Below are 24,641 nucleotides of genomic sequence, written 5' to 3'. Positions count from 1 at the left end.
ATACTGGGCAGGGCCTCCCTTTATTAGTAACACTATACTAATACTGGGTAGGGCCTCCCTTTATTAGGAACACTATACTAATACTGGGCAGGGCCTCCCTTTATTAGGAACACTATACTAATACTGGGCAAGGCCTCCCTTTATTAGGAACACTATACTAATACTGGGTAGGGTCTACCTTTATAAGGAACACTATACTAATACTGGGTAGAGCCTCCCTTTATAAGGAACACTATACTAATACTGGGTAGAGCCTCCCTTTATAAGGAACACTATACTAATACTGGGCAGGGCCTCCCTTTATTAGGAACACTATACTAATACTGGGCAGGGTCTTTCTTTATAAGGAACACTATACTAATACTGGGCAGGGCCTCCCTTTATTAGGAACACTATACGAATACTGGGTAGGGCCCCCCTTTATAAGGAACACTATACTAATACTGGGTAGAGCCTCCATTTATAAGGAACACTATACTAATACTGGGCAGGGCCTCCCTTTATTAGGAACACTATATACTAATACTGGGCAGGGCCTCCCTTTATTAAGAACACTATACTAATACTGGGTAGGTCTCCCTTTATTATGAACACTATACTAATACTGGGCAGGGCCTCCCTTTATTAGGAACACTATACTAATACTGGGTAGAGTCTCCCTTTATTAGGAACACTATACTAATACTGGGCAGGGCCTCCCTTTATTAGGAACACTATACTAATACTGGACAGGGCCTCCCTTTATTAGGAACACTATACTAATACTGGGTAGGCCCTCCCTTTATTAGGAACACTATACTAACACTGGGCAGGGTCTCCCTTTATTAGGAACATTATACTAATACTGGGTAAGGCCTCCCTTTATTAGGAGCACTATACTAACATTGGGCAAGGCCTCCCTTTATTAGGAACACTATACTAATACTGGGTAGGGCCTCCCTTTATTAGGAACACTATACTAATACTGGACAGGGCCTCCCTTTATTAGGAACACTATACTAATACTGGACAGGGCCTCCCTTTATTAGGAACACTATACTAATACTGGACAGGGCCTCCCTTTATTAGGAACACTATACTAATACTGGACAGGGCCTCCCTTTATTAGGAACACTATACTAATACTGGGCAGGGTCTCCCTTTATTAGGAACATTATACTAATACTGGGCAGGGCCTCCCTTTATTAGGTGTCCCAGTATTGGTTAGCCAGGTATAGGTACCCCCAGGAGAGATAGCCAGGTATAGGTGCCCCCAATATAAGTAGCCAGGTATAGGTGCCCCCAGTATAGGTAGCCAGGTATAGGTACTCCCAGTATAGGTAGCCAGGTATAGGTGCTCCCAGTATAGGTAGCCCGGCATAGGTGCCCCCAGTATAGGTAGCCCGGCATAGGTGCCCCCAGTATAGGAAGCCAGGTATAGTTGCCCCAGTATAGGTAGCCAGGTATAGGTGCCCCAGTATAGATAGCCAGGTATAGGTGCCCCCAGTATAGGTAGCCAGGTATAGTTGCCTCCAGAAGAGATAGCCAGGTATAGGTGCCCCCAGTATAGGTAGCCAGGTATAGGTGCCCCAGTATAGGTAGCCAGGTATAGGTGCCCCAGTATAGGTAGCCCGGTATAGGTGCCCCCAGTATAGGTAGCCAGGTATAGGTGCCCCAGTATAGGTAGCCCGGTATAGGTGCCCCCAGTATAGGTAGCCAGGTATAGTTGCCTCCAGAAGAGATAGCCAGGTATAGGTGCTCGCAGTATAGGTAGCCGTGCTGGGTAAGAGTTTGCACTGCTAAAGTTGTTGCGATTCAACAAAAACATCTATACCTAACTAACATATACTGGAGGCACCTATACTAGCCTACCTATACCTGGCTACCTATACTGGGGGCCCCTATACCTGGCTAACTATACTGGGGAGAACCTATACCTGGATATCTATACTGGGTGGGGCTACCTATACTGGGGCTACCTATATTGGGGCAGCTATACCTGGCTACCTATATAGGGGCATTTATACCTGGCTACCTAAACTGGTGAACCTATAAATAACTACCTATACTGGGGCTCCTATACCTGGCTACCTATACTGGAGGAACCTATACCTGGCTAAACTATACTTGGGCACCTATACCTGGCTACCTATACTGGGGGAACCTATACCTGGCTACCTATACTGGGGGCACCTATAACTGACTACCTATACTAGTGGCTAAATACCGCATCGGAAATAAAGTTCTGGACCCTACAGGGGGATAGGGCAATTATTACACCCTAGCCCTGGGAGCAGTTTAGCCTAGAAACTGCCCTGCTTTCAAGTATGCTTTAAAGGAAAGAATGGATGCATGTTTCCTACATGAATGCTAAATCCATAGCAAAAGTAGCAAACAGATAAAGAGATGATTTCTGTTGTGTTTCATCATATATCGCATGTATCCTGCCTGACCCTCCTGTGACTGAAGAGTTCCCCTTCTCTCAATGCTTCTGTTACATTCTTGCTGTAATGAGACTGGGCTTTGTAGGAATTTGCATTGCAGGCCCCTCCCTCTGCCTTGCTGGCCAGTTACATCAGTTAGCAGTTTGTGGACAGAGGTGGGACCTCTCTTATATGTAGGAAGGAGTTCAGTGTTTGTCAGATCTCAGAAGAGGCCTCACTATGCTGCCTGTTCTGCTCGCTGGATTACTGGCCCTGCTGGCTTACTTCTACCTCTCTGCATGGAGAAGCAAGCGCACCTTACCCCCTGGGCCCACTCCCTGGCCCATCATAGGAAATCTACACCAGATTGACAAGGTGGCCCCGTACAACACGTTTATACAGGTGAGCTGCAAGCACAGTATATAGTCAGAAGCATTTATCACAGCTTATGGTTATGCTTTTCTGTATAAAAGCTGGCTACAGAGGGTAACCAAGGGTCTAACTGCTATATACTATTATTATTGTTAATTTACGTAGAACTGACATCTTCTGCAGCACTTTACAGAGTACATAGTCATGTCACTGACTGTCCTCAGAGCTCACAATCTAATATCCTACCATAGTCCTAGTCTAATGTCCTACCATATTAGTATGTATTTATATAGCACTGACATCTTCTGCAGCACGTTACAGAGTACATAGTCATGTCACTGACTGTCCTCAGAGCTCACAATCTAATATCCTACCATAGTCCTAGTCTAATGTCCTACCATATTAGTATGTATTTATATAGCACTGACATATTCTGCAGCACGTTACAGAGTGCATAGTCATGTCACTGACTGTCCTCAGAGGAGCTCACAATCTAATCCTACCATAGTCATAGTCTAATGTCCTACCATATTATTATTATGTATTTATATAGCACTGATATCTTCTGCAGCACTGTATAGAGTACATAGTCACGTCACTGACTGTCCTCAGAGGAGCTCACACTCTAATCTTACCATAGTCATAGTCTAATGTCTTACCATATTATTATTATGTATTTATATAGCAATGACCTCTTCTGCAGCACTGTATAGAGTACATACTCACGTCACTGACTGTCCTCAGAGGAGCTTACACTCTAATCCTACCATAGTCATAGTGTGATGTCCTACCATATTATTATTATGCATTTATATAGCACTGACATCTTCTGCAGCACTTTACAGAATACATAGTCATGTATCTGACTGTCCTCAGAGGAACACCCATACAAACACAGGGAGAACATACAACCTTCATGCAGATAGTGTCCTGGCCCAGATTCGCACCAGAATCTCAGTGCTGCAAGGTGGGAGTGCTGCCCAGTACCGCGCAGTGCTTCCATATAAGGCTTGATGTGTACAAATACTCAGGCAATAATGCCTAAGAATAGCTAAACAATGTCCTCACACAAATACTGCACAATGTTTTACCGTATTTTACTGCCGCAGAATGTTAGAAGAATGTTAAAAGGACTCAGCCAAACAATTCAGCCCTTCACACGAGATTCCAGGGCGCCCCTATTCCTCTGCACGACGCACTTTAAAAAACAGAAACAACAAAATGTTGTCTTCTCTGCAAATCAGCCAAGAAAACCTTGCGCTTGTCAAGCCAGGCGGGCTGTGCCTCTGAATTCCCGGGGTTATCATCTGCAGCAGGAGGGACCCAGTCTGTCTGCAGCTTGTTCTATCTCTCATTTACTATAGGAGTGAAAAGCTTGCCCTGTGTGAGTGAGAACCTGGGCACACCGTGTGCAGCACCACTGAGGGGATGTCAGCTGGGACAGCGCACTGCTGCATGACTTTCTGTGCGCAACACACAGCTGCCCAGAAATGGATTAAAGCGGACTTGAACTCAGAACCAGAGCTGCTCAAATCCGGATCCGGGAGACACCCGGATAGTTGCTATCCGGATATCTCCCAGTTACCTGTGCGGGGTGGGCGGGGTCAAGCTTACCTGTCTGATGTCTTCTTCGTCCGTCCCTCGGCGCCTCCCACGATGCGGTCCAAGCGGCGGTCACGTGATTACAAACACTTCCTCCTTCCGGGTTGAAGGAGGAAGTGTTTGTAATCACGTGACGCGTGTGGAGCGTGGGAGGCGCCGAGGGGCGGACCGAAGAAGACGTCAGATGGGTAAGATTGACCCCGCCCACCCCGCACAGGTAACTGGGAGATATCCGGATAGCAACTATCCGGGTGTCTCCCGGATCCGGATTTGAGCATCTCTACTCAGAACTTCCTCTCTACTCTAAAAGATAAGCAACAGCATAATAACCTTTACAGAAAAACATTTCTTTGTTACAGCTCATACAAATCCTAAAATAAATCTGCAGTGTTTCTACTTCCTGCTTTCATGGGAGCAGATATATTGTTTACAGCCTGTGCTTTCCAATGGGCTTATCTGCCATCTATGACACGGGGAAAGATCAAATTACAACTTGTGATTAGTCACAGATGAGAGGGAATTAGACAGGCTAAACTCTCTAAATACATACAGGGTGCATTTCTCTAGGTTTTCCTTCACCCTTTTCAGGTCCACTTTTAGATGTAATGGGGCTCTAAGCATGGTCGTGATGCCCCCTTGTGGTCTTTTTGGTAATCTGAAGTAAAGAGAGGTCAGAGAAGGTGACAGGTGGGCCCTTTGACACCCACCACGCCCCAGGCACCTGCCTAGGTTACCTGGTGGATGATCCTGCTCTGGAGCGGTTCTATTCATTCTAGTTGAATGGGGTCTGCGCAGCAACAGAGAACAATACAGGTGCATGCATTTGTGTAAGTGTAATAGTGTGCCAAGGCCCTATGTTATTATTACTAATCAGTATTATATAGCACTGACATCTTCTGCAGCACTTTGCAGTCATGTCACTGACTGTCCTCAGAGGAGCTCACACTCTAATCCCTACCATAGTCATAATCTAATGTCCGACCATATTATGTATTTATATAGCACTGACATCTTCTGCAGCACTTTACAGAGTACATAGTCATGTCACTGACTGTCCTCAGAGGAGCTCACACTCTAATCCTACCATAGTTATAGTCTAATGTCCTACCATATTATTATTATGTATTTATATAGCACTGACATCTTCTGCAGCACATTACAGAGTACATAGTCATGTCACTGACTGTCCTCAGAGGAGCTCACACTCTAATCCTACCATAGTCATGGTCTAATGTCCTACCATATTATTATTATGTATTTATATAGCACTGACATCTCCTGCAGCACATTACAGAGTACATAGTCATGTCACTGACTGTCCTCAGAGGAGCTCACACTCTAATCCTACCATAGTTATAGTCTAATGTCCTACCATATTATTATTATTATGTATTTATATAGCACTGACATCTTCTGCAGCACATTACAGAGTACATAGTCATGTCACTGACTGTCCTCAGAGGAGCTCACACTCTAATCCTTCCATAGTGTAATGTCCTACCATATTATTATTATGCATTTATATAGCACTGACATCTCCTGCAGCACATTACAGAGTACATAGTCATGTCACTGACTGTCCTCAGAGGAGCTCACACTCTAATTCTACCATAGCCATAGTCTAATGTCCTACCATATTATTATTATGTATTTATATAGCACTGACATCTTCTGCAGCACATTACAGAGTACATAGTCCTGTCACTGACTGTTCTCAGGAACTCACACTCTAATCCTACCATAGTCATAGTCTTATGACCTACCATATTATTATTCTGTATTTATATAGCAGTGACATCTCCTGCAGCACTTTACAGAGTACATAGTCATGTCACTGACTGTCCTCAGAGGAGCTCACACTCTAATCTTACCATAGTCATAGTCTAATGTTCATATTATAATTATATCCTGGTTCTCCTGCCATAGCTGTAAGGTGTGGCAGCTGTTTGGCGCTGACCTTCTCCATCCGGTGAATCAGTAACCAGCCTCCTGACAGCTAAGTACATCACCATATCTTTCTGCCTCTCTCACCAGCTTGGGGAGAAGTATGGCGGTGTCTACACTCTCTACTTTGGCTGGAAACCGGTCGTGTTTCTTTATGGCTACGACACCCTGAAAGATGCCCTCCTGGGCCAGGCCGAGGACTTCAGTGGACGAGGCATTGTACCCGTGTTTGAGCGAATCGCGAGAAGAAAAGGTAAAGCCGTCCGATACGCGAACACTCCTGTGGTTGCCTAGTCTCCGGCAACTGTCTGCCCAAAGGTCATATCATCAGCTGAAAGCAACAGATCACATGACACCATCTTAGTGCTAGGATACAGGAAGTTGAAGGCAAATATTTTGATTTTGGATATAGCGATACAGGTCTACAACCTTTGAGTTTCAATTGTAAGGTGCAAGCTGTGAATATAATCATGAGAATTATTAATAACCTCATTGCCTGGGTACACCAGAAATATGCAGTCAGGAAAGGGTCAGCAGAAAGGCAGATGTTGGGTTCTTCTTCCATAAAGTCACTGAACCAACATGGTTTACAGAATACCCACATAACTCGGGGTGACCCAGTACCACTAGGAAGGTATAGGGGACTAATAGAGACCCAAAAGAGTGTAATTTGCCTTCTTAAAACAGAAGGTATTTGCGATAATTCGACTGTAAGTGAGCAACTGTGGTCTCCAACAATGCATCGCTCCTGAATATGCAAATCATCTCTTTATGCCCTTGAAAGCCAGGCACACATCCAGAACCGCTGGTGTATAGTGAGCCTGAAGCTTATACATTTTACAGAGCCACACCAACCCCACATGCAGACAGCCTGTTTCAGACTTATTGGTCCTCATCAGTGGATGGCAGAGATTGATACATCTCTATGGGACAGGGTTTGGGCCAGTACTACAGAATACCCAGACAGCTCAGGGTGACCCAGAACCACTAGGAAGGTATAGGGGGGCTAAAAGACACCCATCATGGCTGCTTGTTTCTCCTCATGTCTTGTTAGAAGCATGGGCACGTTGCTGTGTAGTCATCCAGCAGGACAAAAGTTCCTGAGTGGGAAGGATAGACAAGTGACAGTGTTGTCCCGTCACCGACATCAGCTGAGGGTCTCTAGTTCTGCTCTATCTCCGGTGCTCACTGTTGTAAAATCTCTGTTTTGTATTCCAGGTGTGGTGTTCTCTAACGGACCTCACTGGTTCCATCAGAGGAAGTTTGCCCTGACCACTCTGAAGAACTTTGGGATGGGGAAGAGGAGCATTGAGGAACGGGTGGCTGAGGAGGCCATGTTCCTGGTGGAGTTCTTCAAGTCAAAAAATGGTAACGGTCTCTGTGTGAGCGTCTTTCCCTTAACTGAAGCCTCTCCCTTTCCAAATATTCAAGAAGGATGAAAGTGTCACCCAAGTCACGTTGGTTAGTGCAATTTATGGTCAAACAGGTTTTTCCTCTGTTATATGAGAGAGAAAAACGTTCCGGTGTTTTGGCCTAGAGTGAAATGACCTGACAGAAGCCATTTCTGTGCAGTATCTCTAGCTAGTGCTAAGAAAACAGTCTATTGTGCAGAATGTTCTTCTATTATCTTTGGAGCGGATGTATGGACAGATTGTTCAGGAGACAGATCTCTTTCTGATCGAATAAAGATCTAATGCCTGCCCACACATCACAGACAGATTCCGAATACATTTCAGCATGAAATATATCTGCAATCAGCCTAGCAATGCTGCCTGCCTGGCTCCCCCATGTAAAATGCCCCTCAGCCCTGCCCCACTCCCCCCTCCCCTTCCTATGCCTGTGATGTGTAAACTCTGGGCAGCACAGTGGTATAGTGGGTAGCGCTCTCGCCTTGCAGCGCTCCATTCGCGGTTCGGATCCCAGCCAGGGCACTATTTGCATGGAATTTGTATTTTGCATGGAGTTTGTATGTTCTCCCCGTGTCTGCGTGGGTTTCCTCTGGGCACTCCGGTTTCCTCCCACACCCCAAAAACATACAGATAAGTTAAGTGGTAGTTCCCTAAAAATTGGCTCTAGACCAGGCATGGGCAAACTCGGCCCTCCAGCTGTTACGGAACTAGAAATCCCACAATGCATTTGCCTTTATGAGTCATGACTGTGGCTGTCAGACTCCTGCAATGCATTGTGGCGCTTGTAGTTCCTTAACAGCTGGAGGGCCAAGTTTGCCCACGCCTACTCTAGACTATGATACATGCACTTCATGATATAGACATAGGACTATGGTAGGGATTAGATTGTGAGCCCCTCTGAGGGACAGTTAGTGACAAGACAATATACTCTGTACGGCACTACGGAAGATATCAGCGCTATATAAGTACTAAATAGTAACTCTTACCTGCCGCAGCGCCAAGTCACCAACTGCTGTGACTTCACACATGCACCTGGTGTCAAGTGGTACAGGCACTTGATAATGGGGGATTAGTCTGGGAGTAACGCCAGTGGGACAAGTGAGAATTTAAACAGCACGAGCATCAAAGGGGGGACATTTTGCACTTTGGGGGAGTGCGGCCAGGGATCTGCTGTGCACCTGATCAAGCACTTTCAAACTAGATTTTCCAGCATGCTTGATCGATACATTCAACCAATTTTGGCCTGTAATCGATTGAATCATCGATGGGCGGATATGTAGAATTGTTTTATCTTGATACAATAGGAAAGGCCCACCCAACAAATCACTTTAAATGTTTATTTTATTAGTTAGCAAGTAAAATCAAAAATAAATTGGGGCAACGACATACAACACACACACATACACACATACAAGAACTAGTGTAGTTTTGAGAAAGCCCGTTAAACGTGGTGGTATCCGTGTTGTAGGACACAGTCTGTATATAGCAGAGATGTCAACAATAATGTGATTGGTTGTTCACCAGTCAGCTGACCCGCTGGACACTTTACACATGCATAGAGATGGGCCGAAGAAGTCGCCAGGTGAATAATTCGCAAAGAAGATTGCGAATTCACATTCGCCACCTCAGGAGAATACTTGGTGGATTTGGTTTGCCCCCTATACGTCATCATTGAGCTAAACTTTGACCCCTTACCTCACAGTCAGCAGACACATGGAAGCCAATTAGCTAGCATCCCCTCCTGGACCCCTCAGCCACCTATAAAAAAACACCAGGATGGCAGCCATCTTGGACTCATTCTGTGACTGCAGGGTTCGTAAGTGCAGGGAGTGAGTTGCTGCACATAGGGAAAGTGGTAGCTATGTGTCTGTTCTTGCTGCTACCACATTGTCCCCCTCCTAAGACCTCAATGCAGCAGACAGTGGGTGGTAAACTAGTATATAATCTCTTCTCTCACACAAACACCCAACATGTTTCACTCTTAGCGGGTTTCGTCGGGGGGAAACTTATATACAGTCTGTAAGTGATACAAAAAAACATAATAACCCCCCACCAAAATACACTGTCAGAAGATGGCCCTGGTTAGATATGTAGAATTATCAAATCAGATGTTGTTCGGGCCTCAAAATCGCTAAATGTGGGGACACTTTTATTGTCTGTCTGGCAAGCAGTCATTACATTTCCAGCTAAAGAGTTTTCAGAAGTGGTGCTGACCTCTCACTTCTACAGATATTGGGGTGTGTGGGGTAACGGGCCTGTCAGATCCGGGGTAATAATTGTATTCTTCTTCATCAGGGAAACCGTTCAATCCCGGCCCTGAGATGACGGCCGCCGTGTCCAATGCCATCTGCTCCATCGTCTTCGGAGAGCGATTCGACACGCAAGACGAGACATTCCAGACGCTGCACAGAATGCTGCTTGAGAATCTGACTTTCCTGGGGAGACGAGGCTTCCAGGTGATTCAAACCGTTTTTAATTTTTTTTATATAGAATGGGCACCCTCTATCCAGTACAACAGCACACAACAGGCAGAGGAGAAGGGACTGTGGCTAAATAGTGATGGTAAAAAGAGGTCGATAAATAGAGGTGCTTTTTGAGGACTTGTCTAAATGTATTAAATGTAGGAGGCCTAAGGGGGTGAGTTAAAGAGACACTGAAGCGAAAAAAAATGTATGATATTATGATTTGTATGTGTAGTACAGCTAAGAAATAAAACATTAAGATCAGATACATCAGTCTAATTGTTTCCAGTACAGGAAGAGTTAAGAAACTCCAGTTGTTATCTCTATGCAAAAAAGCCATTAAGCTCTACGACTTTCAAAGTCGTGGAGAGGGCTGTCTTCTGACTTTTATTATCTCAACTGTAAGTGAACAGTTTTCTTTTTCTCTGCCAGAGGAGAGGTCATTAGTTCACAGACTGCTCTGAAAGAATCATTTTGTGTTGTGTAATCTGCACATATTATAGAATGATGCAATGTTAGAAAAAACACTATATACCTGAAAATAAAAATATGAGAATATTTTCTTTGCTGCTAGTCTTCTAGTAATTCTTTATAGTACACAACCAATTCATTACCGGTATATCATATTTTTGTTTTCGCTTCAGTGTCTCTTTAAGGGGTTCCAGGGAATGGGGGCAGCTGTAGAGAAGTTTTGATCTTGCATGACCCAGGTGAGGGCTGAATTATCTTATCAACAGATAGCAGACAATTCAAAGCTACCAATATCCTGGTCCGATCCACCATCCAGTTCAATAATTTTATCGAATCAGATGAAAACTGGTGCTACAACAAGCATGCCCAATTGACAAGCCTACTGAATGTATCGATTGCAACGCTGATTTCTAAGTGATTTCATGCTAACGATCGGGAATCAGCCTGCCGTGTATGGGCAGCCAAAAGATCTGTCTCTGATCAGATTCGATCAGAGAGCGATCTGTCTCTTGGTCGACATTTCCATACATCATTAGATGTTCGAGCACCTTAAAGAGACTCTGTAACATGAAAAACCTCCCCTGTGGGTACTCACCTCGGGTGGGGGAAGCCTCCGGATCCTAATGAGGCTTCCCACGCCGTCCTCTGTCCCACGGGGGTTTCGCTGCAGCCCTCCGAACAGCTGGCGACAGGCCCGACTGACTTCAATATTTACCTTTGCTGGCTCCAGCGGGGGCGCTGTGGCGACTTTCGGCACGGAAATAGACGGAAATACCCGATCTCAGTCGGGTCCGCTCTACTGCGCACGCGCCGGAAACTTGCGCCTGTGCAGTAGAGGAGACCCGACGGCGATCGGGTATTTCCGCCTACTTCGGAGCCGACAGCCATCAGAGCGCCTGCGCAGGAGCTGGGAAGGTAAATATTTACGTCGCCGCTGTACGGAGGGCTACAGCGAGACCCCTGAGGGATGGAGGATGGCGTGGGAAGCCTCATTAGGATTCGGAGGCTTCCCCCACCCGAGGTGAGTACCCCCCAGGGGAGGTTTTGTCGTTACAGTTCCTCTTTAAAGAGGGCTTCAACTCTGACATAACAGTCAGTAAAAACATGTTTTCTACTTTTTATCACCCATACAGTTATATTTGCTTTTGTGCACAAGTAATATTGTCTGTCTACAAATTTCCAAAGTACAGTTTATCTGCACTGAAAGCTGTAATGTAATGCATTGCATAGCTGCTGTATTTATATATTACAATGTATCCAAGGAGAATGTGTCATCTCCTGTGTACACATTTGGCTTGTATTCAGATGAGACACTGCTAGCAGTACTGTTTACATTAGATTGTTTTCTTATTAGCTACTATTGTAATCACTTCCTCAAGTTCAGCAAGAGTGCTAAGCTTCCCACTGAAGGAGAAAGTGCTGTGTTTAACTGTTTGAATGCTTTTCTGCTACCAGTGCTTTTTTCTGGTAGTACCTTTTTTGCTGTATAGAATATTTTAGAGCAAATAAGAAATCCTGAGTGTCATACCACTTAAAGGATACCCGAAGTGACATGTGACATGAGATAGACATGGGTATGCACAGTGCCTAGCACACAAATAACTATGTTGGGTTCCTTTTTTTCTTTCTCTGCCTGAAAGAGTTAAACATCAGGTCTGTAAGTGGCAGTTCCTGTCTGAGTCAGAACTGGGTCAGACTACAGCGTGACCTTCACTGATAAGAAATTATAACTATAAAACACTTTCCTAGCAGCAAATGGCTTCTGAGAGCAGGAAAGAGATAAAAAAGGTCAATGGTTCATAGATTTTAGCTCTGGCATACTTCAAGGAATGTGTCATTGAGCAAGAAAAATAAAACCGTTAAAACTTAAAAAGTAGATTTAAACATAAAATAAAACTGTGGAATATCTTAAAAAGTCATTTTTTTAGGAGAAGGAAGATAGATACAGAGGTTTATTTAATTAGTTTATTTTCGCCTCGGGTGTCCTTTAAAAGGACAGTTCCAGTCCAGGTTTCCACATGACTTATGATCTCCTCTCTGGAGGTGCAACAATTTCTTCCCACCCAACAACGAGGGCAACACTTAAACCCAAGCCAGGTTTGAAGGATGACTCATGTTCTCCAAGTCCTCCCAGGTCTTGAGGTCACTATAAGTGAATCCGTCCGGATGTTTCTAGCCTGTGATGATGGTTTGTTCTCTTCCTGCAGCTCTACAATGCCTTCCCAGAGATTCTCCGCTGGCTTCCCGGGGACCACAACAAGATCTTCCAGAACGGCACCATGCTGCAGACCTACCTGAGAGGCCTCATAGACAACCACATCCTCACACGAGACCCCAACTGCCCCCGGGACTTCGTGGACAGCTTCCTGAACAGGATGGAGGAGGTAAGACAAGGCTTTCCCTTCTATCATTGGTGGGAGCACCGGGCAGCTAGATAAGCCCTGGGCACTGGGATAGAATGGTCAACAAAGATGCCAAGAAAACAGAAGCAAACATGGAGCGACCAATTGGAATCCTTCCTTCATTGAAGCAAGTGTGTGTGTGTCTGGGGGGGGGGGGGGGGGGGGGGTAAGAATTAGATACTCACCTAAGTAGTGGAAAGCCTCTGGATGGCCCCAGAGGCATAGCTAAGGTTTTCAGCACCCAGGGACATGGACAGCTTTTGCGTCCCACTCTGAGCAAAATGGGCGTGGCCACGCAGCAGAATGTGGTCTTGGTCATGGGTGGAGCCAAATGTACAAATATTGTTTAGCCAGATGTGCCCCACTCCCCCATTCAGATAGCCTGATCTGCCCCCTTCAAATAGCTAAATGTGGCACCCTTTAGATAGCCAGGTGTGCCTCCTCCCCATAGAGAGCCAGATGTGCCTCCCTCTCCCCCCCCCTTTATATAGCCAAATATGCCCCCTTCTCCATTCAGAGAGACAGATGTGCCCCTTTAATAGCCAAATATGCCCCCTTTAGATAGCCAGATGTGCCCCTTCTTTCCCGGTTTAGATAGCTAGATGTTCCCCGCTTTTCCTGCTGCTGCTAACACTTCTGCTCTTCTCTGCAGAGGCAGGGAGAGAAGCAGGGGCACTTCGCGCAGCCAGCGAGTCGCCTCTCATGCACGTGGGGGTGTAGTGGCTGTGTTGACTTAGCACGCTCACAGTGCTGCGCCTGGGGACATCTGTCCCCCTTTGCCTCCCAAAGCTACGCCTCTGGATAGCCCGGGGACTTGCAATATCCCAGCGTTGGCCATTGTTCCACTCTAGGGTCCCTCCTCATCTTCTGGCTGTGGTCCCAGCCTGGACTGGGCATGCGTGGACCTTACTTCAGCATGTCCAGCAGAGCTGCTCATCCAAGGTGGGGTGCAGCTAAAAGACACCCATTCCACCAGCTTTTGTTGAATTGCTTTAGAGAGACCCTGTGCCGGAATTGTGAGCTCCACCAAGATCCTGGAGGCTTCCGGGCCATTCATAGGTTCCCCACTATTGAAGGAGCCATCTCATCCAACTATGGGGTCTTACAGGGGCTCAGTGGAGCTTTGTTGTTGATTGCAATGAGTTCTGCTGAAGGATTAATGCTACGTTTCTTCATGATAAAGATGTACACACCCACCACCGGGCCACTTCAAACATCTGAAACTTGATTGGTTGCTCTGTTGAGTCCATGTTTGCGTTGGGTTTCTTTGCAGCCATCTTTGATAACTCTGTCCTGTGTGTCTTCGTACTCTCTGCCAATCTCTGCCCGTAGGAGGAGGGGAGCCCAGATTCTCACTTCACCCTGGAGAGCCTGACCATGACGACATTTAACCTGTTCATCGCTGGCACCGGCACCACCGCCTCCACCCTGCGCTGGCTGCTGAAGTTCATGCTGGAGTATCCGGAGATCCAGAGTAAGAATGGATGGAAACTGTCCCTTGCAGATGTGGGGTCTGTCAGCCTATTGCCGTGTTTAGACCAAATTTGCCTTACCTCTTCAAATGATACACACCAATTGATGCAAAAGAAGATACAGGCGCTCACGTCCCACGCAGTCTGCACAGTAGAATTCTGTATTACTGACCTGAAGAAGCAGGCGAAGACGCGTGAAACGTGTTGTCTACAGTTTAACCATCATCAATTAAAAAAAACAAACGTATTTCCCATTTCTGTGTATCATCTGAAGAGGTAAGACACCTCTATTTACTTATTGATATAGGTCCAAAATGTAGGGCACATTGTATATTATACGATGGGCACCTCCCACAATTTTTCATGGTTTAGTGTCTAGGCTCCTCCTTTGGTGTTGATGGTCTGTCCGAACTTGTAATTTACTACAATTAGGAATATCCCAGGCAGAGCCACTGACCAGGTTCCTGAGGATCTTGGATACCGATCAGGGGCGTTTATTTCCCTGCAGGTGTATACAGTGGTGGCAAGTCTGCAACCCTTTTTCATGAGTATCTATTACTGTAATTTCCTGTTCTTCTTTGAACATCTAGCGATACTAGACAAGGCACAACATTTATATTGCGCCAAAGCTGCAGCCACTAGGGGGCTCTCTAAAGGCAGAAGCAGTGTTGGGGAGCCTTGCCCAAGGTCTCCTACTGAATAGGTGCTGGATTGCTGAGCAGGAAAAGCTGAGATTTGCTGAGGTTTGAACCCTGGTCTCCTCTGCCGGAGGCAGAGCCCTTAAAGGGGCACTATGGCGAAAAATTGTAAAATTTAAAATAATGTGCAAAGATAGACAAATAAGAAGTATGGGCAGCTGACAGATCTCTCTCTGATCAGGTTCGATAAGAGGGAGATCTTCCCATCATCGATTGATGCATGGCTACCTTTTAATATTTACTGTACATCATTCTGTAAGATGGGGATACTCAGCTACAAGCCAGAAGCTACCTTCCCACACGTGGTTCTAAATGCTGAAGAGATGACAGAGAGAGGGTAATATGCTTAGAGGGGCACTATGGCGAAACTTTTTAACATTTAAAATATGTGCAAACATAAACATATAAGAAGTAACTTTTTTCCAGAGTAAAATGAGCCATACTTTACTTTACTCCTATGTTGCTGTAACTTACAGTAGGTAGTAGAAATCTGACAGAACCGACAGTTTTTGGACTAGTCCATCTCTTCATAGGGGATTCTCAACAAGGCTTTTATACTTTATAAAGATATTCCTGAAAAAGGATTTAAACAATGATGCTGGCCGGCTTCCCTGCTCACTACACAGTTTTTTGGCAGTTGGACAGAGAAACTGCCTTCACTAAGTGCTTTTGAAAATAAATAAATCCCTGAGAATCCCCCATGAGGAAATAGGCTAGTCCATAACCTTTCGCTTCTGTCAGATTTCTAATACCTACTGTAAGTGACAGCAACATAGGAGAAAAGTAATTTATGGCTCATTTTACTCTGGGAAAAAAACTTACTTCTTATTTGTTTATGTTTGCACATATTTTAAATTTTACAATTTTTCACCATAGTGCCCCTTTAACCATTACACACTATTTGGCACCCGATTTTCCCTTCACACCATAGGCACCAGGACTCCTACTCTAGGATTCAGAGTAACCTTAAAATAACTATATTGCCATGTTTTGTAGACAGACAAAAACAGAGACTCGCCTTGCAATGGAGGCATTTAAAGAGAAACTCCGACCAAAAATTGAACTTTATCCCAATCAGTAGCTGATACCCCCTTTTACATGAGAAATCTATTCCTTTTCACAAACAGACCATCAGGGGGCTCTGTATGACTGCTATTGTGGTGAAACCCCTCCCACAAGTAAGCCCCCCCACAAGAAAAGTTAGAACTTTTGTGGGAAATAGCTGTTTACAGCTGTTTCCAACTGCCAAAAACCATGCAGCAGCTACATCACCTGCCAACAGTAAAATGTTCACTTGAGTTCCTCTTTAATGCCCAACTATACCCAAAACTGAACAAGACAAATTCACAAAGCATTGATACTAATTTTTGGAATTATAAACATGAGGTCCAGCGTTGAACTCTAAGTTCAGAGATCCACAGTGCGGCTGTGCATGCCTGTAGCGGTGCACCTATCCTTGCAGGCCTAGGACAACTTGTCTCACAAGCTCTAGAGTTCCTACAGTATCTCACCATTTGAAGTCAGGTGTGCATTGTTCCTCCTACTTAGGGTGTCACGTTACGTCTGGTTGACCCGCCCACCAGCTGCATCCAGATGGTAGACGGTGAGAGCTGCACTGGAGTTACCATAGTGTTTTTTTTACGTTTTTTCTGAAATTTTAACGGTAAAAAATAGATTTTTTTTCCTTTTTCGTGGAGAAAATTGTTGCAGTAAAAATATAATTAAGTGTTGTCATGCTTTTTGCGATTTTTCATGGTATAAATATTGAGTTTTCGCTGTAAAAATAGCGATTTTCGCATTTTCACAAAAATACGAAAATACAAGCTATTTTTCGCATAAAATTTCTCAAAATCGAAAATTGCATTTATGATACGAAAATGACTTTGGCAAAATTTCCCAAGCTGCACTGCCCTGAAGACACACCTCTGTATTTTCTCAATGCACAGCAATAGAAACCAGATTCCCAAAGATGGGTAACATCTCAGCCCGCTGGGTCAGTACCTTGTGGGACCACCTCAGCCTTGAGTATGTTGGGATAATTCTCTACTGGCTTCACACATCTACCCTGTGCACTATTTGCCCCTCTTCTGTACAGATGTTCCACCCCAGTCACATTGGACAGTGACCTCTATTGGGCTGAATTCCTCAGATTTTCAGTTGGGTTTAAGTCTGAGCTCTGAGTAGGCCACACAAGGATGTTCAACTTTTTCTCCCCCAGCCATGGAGTGGTTACTTTTGCCACTGTTTTGGCTACATAATCACATAATCTGACCAAAACCCTTTTTCCTATTTTGCCTCAAAATCTTCAAGGAGGGTTTTTGCAAACCTCAATTTTTTAGAATTAATGTGGCCTTATTTGAGGTATAGCCAGATCCAGGGAGGGCTCTTGTAGTGCCACTTTCCACTTCTTAATTTTAACCTTTATGAGGTTTTTAGGGAGTAAGGCTTCACTAATTTTTATACAAATAGTTTCTGACTTGTGCCCGTCTACAACTTTCCCCGAGATCTTTTGACAGTTCCTTACCACCCATAGTTGATTGTTTGCTTTCAGTTGCACTACCAAGCAATGGAATACTCCAGAAATAGTTGGATTGATGCTAAATAAGGCTTCTTGCACACCAAGACGTTGCATTAGGTGGCACGTTAAGGTCGCATAACGTGCACCTAACACAACGTATGGTGCTGCAAGAGCCGACGGTAGAGTGAGTTAGGCGGCTCGAGTCCTATAATGCCTCCCAGAGTGGCGCTGATTGGCCAGCGGGACCACGTGATGCGGAGCGAGACACTCCGCATCACGTGGTCCCGCCGGCCAATCAGCGCCCGCCAGTGCAGTGAATATTAAGTAGCCATGTGCGCAGCTACTGTAGCTGGCTCTCCCCGCCTCCTCTCCGCCCCCCACTGCGCATGTGCAAACAGTCTAACGCGGCTATAGCCGTTCCAACGCCGTAGCATGCTGCACTTTGCTCAGAACGTGCAGTGTTACATGTAACGCAACGTGGGCTGTGTGAACAGCCCACTTGTGTTACATTGCTGTGCGTTGGGGGAGCGTTACAGGCGCACTAACATGCGCCTGTAACGTCTTACTGTGTAAGCAGCCTAAATAAAAATCATGACATCTGATCAGAGATGGAAGCCAGTTAATTTAGTGTACAACTGAGAAAGTGGTTAGTAAACAGCTGAATATTACAAGTATTTTTCAGGAGGCAAAGGGACCAGTTCTCCATCTTAGTGATTCGTTTTTTTATTTTATTATTTGTTTTCTGAAATGTTGCTATATTTTTGGATAGGAATAATTTTGTGAGTGAATTAACACATGGGGTGGGCGGGAAAGGGCCTCAGGGGTGGGCGGGAAAGAGCCTCGGGGTGGGCAGAAATGGTCCTCGGGGGGAGGAAGTGACAGATGGGCGGGGCTGACATAACCTTATCATTTGCTCTTGCAGAGAAAGCTCAGGCGGAGGTTGATAAAGTGATTGGCACAGAAGTATGCCCGTCCCTAGAACACCGTGTCTCCTTACCGTACACGGACGCCGTCATTCACGAGGTGCAGAGATTCTCCAGCGTTGTGCCCAACGGACTGCCCCATGCTGCTCTGAAAGACATCAAGTTTAAAGGATACATTATACCAAAGGTAAACATTCCCAGGTCATCACTCAAACATCTGATGGTGACTATCAAATCAGCTGCAACTGCATCTGACTGTATCAGTTCCTATATGCATACAATTTGCATTAATCGTGCATGCAAGTCAAAAATGTTAGCAACTCACTGACAAATATTTTTTAAAGTGCATTAGTAAAATGTTGCAGTAAAATGAGAGGCAAGTTCAGCTTGTATAGCGCTGTGGAATATGTCAGAGCTATATAAATGTATAATAATAACAATAGTGTGTGACTGTGGTGAGGGCATTAGAGTGAAAGCTCCTCTGGTGCAGAGACTGATGGGAATGGATCAGTGATCTCTGTACAGTGCTGTGGTATATGTCAGAGCTATATAAATGTATAATAATAATAATAGTATGTGGCTGTGGTGAGGACATTAGAGTGTAAGCTCCTCTGGTGCAGAGACTGATAGGAATGGATCAGTGATCTCTGTACAGCGCTGTGGAATATGTCAGAGCTATATAAATGTATAATAACAATAGTGTGTGACTGTGGTGAGGGCATTAGAGTGTAAGCTCCTCTGGTGCAGAGACTGATGGGAATGGATCAGTGATCTCTGTACAGCGCTGTGGTGTATGTCAGAGCTGTATAAATGTATAATAATAATAATAGTGTGTGACTGTGGTGATGACATTAGAGTGTAAGCTCCTCTGGTGCAGAGACTGATGGGAATGGATCAGTGATCTCTGTACAGCGCTGGGGAATATGTCAGAGCTATATAAATGTATAATAATAATAGTGTGTGACTGTGGTGATGACATTAGAGTGTAAGCTCCTCTGGTGCAGAGACTGATGGGAATGGATCAGTGATCTCTGTACAGCGCTGTGGAATATGTCAGAGCTATATAAATGTATAATAATAATAGTGTGTGACTGTGGTGAGGACATTAGAGTGTAAGCTCCTCTGGTGCAGAGACTGATGGGAATGGATCAGTGATCTCTGTGCAGCGCTGTGGCATATGTCAGAGCTATATAAATGTATAATAATAATAGTGTGTGACTGTGGTGAGGACATTAGAGTGTAAGCTCCTATGGTGCAGAGACTGATGGGAATGGATCAGTGATCTCTGTACAGTGCTGTGGTATATGTCAGAGCTATATAAATGTATAATAATAATAATAGTATGTGGCTGTGGTGAGGACATTAGAGTGTAAGCTCCTCTGGTGCAGAGACTGATAGGAATGGATCAGTGATCTCTGTACAGCGCTGGGGAATATGTCAGAGCTATATAAATGTATAATAATAATAGTGTGTGACTGTGGTGATGACATTAGAGTGTAAGCTCCTCTGGTGCAGAGACTGATGGGAATGGATCAGTGATCTCTGTACAGCGCTGTGGTATATGTCAGAGCTATGTAAATGCATAATAATAATAGTGTGTGACTGTGGTGAGGACATTAGAGTGTAAGCTCCTCTGGTGCAGAGACTGATGGGAATGGGTCAGTGATCTCTGTACAGCGCTGTGGTATATGTCAGAGCTATGTAAATGCATAATAATAATAGTGTGTGACTGTGGTGAGGACATTAGAGTGTAAGCTCCTCTGGTGCAGAGACTGATGTGATAGGATTGGTGCGACATTGTGAAATAATTGAGGGTAAAATGAATACTTTGATTTTTAGGACACACAGATTGTCACCATGCTCCATTCAGCTCTTTTTGACAAGAAATATTGGGATAAGCCTGAGGAGTTCAACCCTGAGCGTTTTCTGGATGAAAATGGCAAGTTTGTGAAGAATGACGCTCTTATTCCCTTTGGAGCTGGTGAGTGCAGAGGATTCACTCCTCTCTCATTTGCATTGCTGCCCCTCCTCCCCTCTCCCACCCGATCAGGTGCAGGAAGTCTCAGCTGTTGGAACAGACAGCAAGTGTTTACACTTGTAGTTCAGGTAAACAGGAACTTAAAGGGGAACTCCAGTGAAAACAATGTAATTAAAAAGTGATTAATTTTTACAATAACTATGTATAAATGATTTAGTTAGTGTTCGCCCATGTAAAATCTTTCCTCTCACTGATTTACATTCTGACATTTATCACATGGCGACATGTTTAATGCTGGCAGGTGATGTCAGTGGAAGGAGATGCTGCTTGCTTTTTTTGGAAGTTGGAAACAGCTGTAAACAGCTGTTATTTCCCACAATGCAATGAGGTTCACAGACAGGAAACTGTGGGAGGGGTTTCACCACAATATCAGCGATACAGCGCCCTCTGATGATCCGTTTGTTAAAAGGAACAGATTTCTCATTGGAAAGGAGATATCCGCTACTGACTGGGATTAAGTTCAATTCTTGGTCACGGTTTCTCTTTAAAGAACAACTGAAGTTAGAGGGGTATGGAGGCTGCCATATGTATTTCCTTTTAAACAATACCAGTTGCTTGGCAGCCCTGCTGGTCTATCTGGCTGGCTGCAGTAGTGTCTGAATCACACACCAGAAACAAGCATGCAGCTAATCTTGTCAGATCTGACAATAATGTCAGAAACACCTGATATGCTGCATGCTTGTTCAGGGTCTATGGCTGAAAGTATTAGAGGCTGAGGATCAGCAGGACAGCCAGGCGCATAATGACGTGCTGCATGACCTCGGCACCCACCTGCGGCGACGTGCGGCGGACCGTAAGTCTTGTAAGTCTATGGTGATGTGGGGATTTAAAAAATGATGGCGTGTCGGCGAGCATGCGTACAATAAGCTTCTCTGCACTTCCATACTTCTGAAACAGGAAGTGACCACAAGCGAGTGTCACTTCCTATTTGGATGTTGGCCAGAAGGGGATTACCGCCTACTAACGCAGTACTCCCCAAAGGCCTTTTTTTGGCGGTGCTGCTCCGGTCTGAAAATGGCCTCAGGTGAGTGATTCAAACACTACTGCAGCCAAATAGATCGGCAGGGCTGCCAGGCAACTGGTATTGTTTAACAGGAAATAAATATGGCCGCCTCCATATCCCTCTCACTTTGGATGTACTTTAATAGTACTTCCCAGAACTTTGCCAAAACTCTTTGTGGTCCTCTTTTGAATTCTTGGCCTCTGGTTCCTGTTGCTTAGATCTCAACCTACTTAGATAGATAGATAGATAGATAGATAGATAGATAGATAGATAGATAGATAGATAGATGGAAAGATAGATAGATGGAAAGATAGATAGATAGATGGAAAGATAGATAGATGGAAAGATAGATAGATAGATAGATAGATAGATAGATAGATAGATAGATAGATAGATAGATAGATAGATAGATAGATAGATAGATGGAAAGATAGATAGATAGATAGATAGATAGATAGATAGATAGATAGATAGATAGATAGCTGGAAAGATAGATAGATAGATAGATAGATAGATAGATAGATAGATAGATAGATAGATAGATAGATAGATAGATAGATAGATAGATAGATAGCTGGAAAGATAGATAGCTGGAAAGATAGATAGATGGAAAGATAGATAGATAGCTGGAAAGATAGATAGATAGCTGGAAAGATAGATAGATAGCTGGAAAGATGGAAAGATAGATGGAAAGATAGATAGATAGCTGGAAAGACAGATAGATGGATGGATGGATGGATGGATGGATGGATGGATGGATGGATGGATAGATAGATAGATATTCTTGTACAGTATATAGTAGTCGGGTAGTTAGGTGTGGCTGTTTGCTGAGTTCAGGGCTGGCTTCATTGAGGTTATTAGTTTTTTTGCTTGTACAAACTTGCACCTTATTTCAATACGCACTGTTTGCAGTTTGCTGACTCATTTCAGTTTATGCTGCCTGTTGTGACCACAAATTCCTCTGACAGTGCAGAAACAAGGGGGAGTCATCGTCATGTACTTACAAAAAAGTGCCTGGAAATGTGTAATACCAATAGTAAGATATCGGTATTTAATACTGATATTTTACTATGGCTAAACCCAACCCCACCCACACTAACCCTACCCCCCTTCCCTTAAACAAACTACCAACCCAGTGCCTAAAACTAACCCCCTCCCCCCCACACACACACACTAAATGCCTCAACTTAAACCCCTCCCCCCCACACAGACACTACCTAACTAATGCCAAAAATGACCGTCCACGCACATGCTACCTACCTAATACCTAAACCCCCAGTACACACTACATGCCTAAACCCAATTCCTCCCCCCCCACCCCCTCCCTACTGCCCAAATTCACCCCTTAACCCTACCCCCCCCTCCCCAGCACATACTACCTGCCTAATGCCTAAAACGAACACCTCCCCCGCACATGTTGATGCATATTATGAGGATGGATGTGATTGAAGCAGATTGGAACCATTATCTGGGCGTTTTCTGGTATCACACCCATGGTGGGAAGGTTTCCAGGATTGTGCCCTCAGATTGGCTTGTATATGTGTGACCAGTATTATGGTCGATGTCTCCTCTCTACAATCTCTGACCTCGTTCTTCTCTCCCGCCTCCAGGTAAACGAGCGTGCATCGGGGAATCTCTGGCCAAGACCGAACTATTCATCTTCTTCGTCAGCTTCCTCCAAAAATTCAACCTGAAGTTCCCTCCCGGTGAGAAAGGACCCATCGGCCTAGTGCCGGGAGGAACCCGCGACCCCCAACCGTTCAATATGTGCGCTGAATTACGCTCTTAGGGAAATGGATGGTCTCCAAGGAGCCGAGATATAATATATATTTTTATAAAGACTGTTTTATTACTTGAGGGCATTTTCTGAAAAGACGTTCTTGTCCACCAGGATGGGCTTCATGTTCAATCCAAACCCATTGAAATGGTTTGAGGGTTGTTGCTTTCAAGATCAGCTCCCCAGAGCACAAACATTTCAGTGTCCCAACAAAAAGTGCATCGATGAATGTGGTGTCTGTCGATGGAAGAAGAGCACATCAACAACCCAGAAGACTCTGATGTCCTCTTGACCAGGAGATGAACCTCAGCTGCCTCCAGCCATTCTGCAATTGTATTACACATGGACTCCCGTATGGTGAATACCAAAAGAGAAACACAGAGAGCCCAAAATAGTGTAGTATGTATCAGGGGCGTAACTAGGAGCCACCGGGCCCCCCTGCAGAGATTCTGACGGGCCCTCCTGGGGCCCGCTCAGGGCTATTTTGAGGGGCTGCGTCCCGCAGCATGAGGGGAAAGCATTGGCCACACTCGGCGGGGAGGGGGGGCGGTCCCTCCCCTCCCTCACCTCGGGGCTCTCCCCTCTGCGCTCCCCTCCAGCTTAAATTAGTGTCTGGGCAGCGGCGGGCAGATACATACCTTCCTTGCGTTCCACCGCGGATACTCCTCGCTCTAGTGTCTGACGCTACTTCCTGTTTATACATGAAGTGACGTCAGACGCTAGAAAGAGGATCATTCCTGGTGGAACGCAAGGAAGGTATGTATCTGCCCGCTGCTGCCCAGACACTAATTTAAGCTGGAGGGGAGCGCAGAGGCGAGAGCCCGAGGTAAGGTCATGGCTTTCCCCTCATGCTGCGTCCCCTCCAGCCTCCTAAAACGGGCCCCACCGCGGGAGCAGGGGCTGCAGGCCCTCTTGTTACACCCATGGTATGTATTGCATTTGATGGATAGTGTAAGTAAATTGATACTCACAAACCAGGGTTACCCGATAGGCAACCACTGTAAATGCAGGTGGGGAGATTGGACCTGTCCTCACTCAGGATTAAGAAGTTGCTCTCTGCAGATCGGAAAGAAGGGGGTATATAACCCCTCTAGGGGTAGACACAGGTATCGCAGGAATTGAACAGAGGCACCAACAGGATATAATAT

At 45.0% G+C, this 24,641-nt stretch overlaps 1 protein-coding gene across 1 annotated transcript; it reads left to right on the top strand.

Annotated features, from left to right (window-relative positions):
• The first annotated feature begins 2,579 nt into the window (after nt 1–2,579).
• Nucleotides 2,580–24,088, top strand: LOC137540844 (cytochrome P450 2F2-like). Its single transcript, XM_068262015.1, has 9 exons — nt 2,580–2,804; nt 6,411–6,573; nt 7,539–7,688; nt 10,025–10,185; nt 12,870–13,046; nt 14,397–14,538; nt 18,675–18,862; nt 20,515–20,656; nt 23,327–24,088. The coding sequence occupies exons 1-9, from the start codon at nt 2,643–2,645 to the stop codon at nt 23,503–23,505; spliced, it is 1,464 nt and encodes a 487-aa protein (XP_068118116.1). The 5' UTR covers nt 2,580–2,642; the 3' UTR covers nt 23,506–24,088.
• The last annotated feature ends 553 nt before the right edge of the window (nt 24,089–24,641 follow it).

The sequence above is a fragment of the Hyperolius riggenbachi genome, chromosome 12, assembly GCF_040937935.1.
Source record: "Hyperolius riggenbachi isolate aHypRig1 chromosome 12, aHypRig1.pri, whole genome shotgun sequence".
NCBI lineage: Eukaryota > Metazoa > Chordata > Amphibia > Anura > Hyperoliidae > Hyperolius > Hyperolius riggenbachi.
The sequence above is the reverse complement of the archived record's forward strand: the minus strand, read 5'-3'. Positions and strand labels throughout refer to the sequence as shown.

Excerpts from the sequence above, each read along its gene's own strand:
- LOC137540844 (XM_068262015.1), top strand. The coding sequence starts at position 2,643 with ATGCTGCCTGTTCTGCTCGCTGGATTACTGGCCCTGCTGGCTTACTTC. Across the intron at positions 2,805-6,410 it reads CGTACAACACGTTTATACAG|CTTGGGGAGAAGTATGGCGG; the intron begins GTGAGCTGCAAG and ends CTCTCTCACCAG. Across the intron at positions 7,689-10,024 it reads GTTCTTCAAGTCAAAAAATG|GGAAACCGTTCAATCCCGGC; the intron begins GTAACGGTCTCT and ends CTTCTTCATCAG.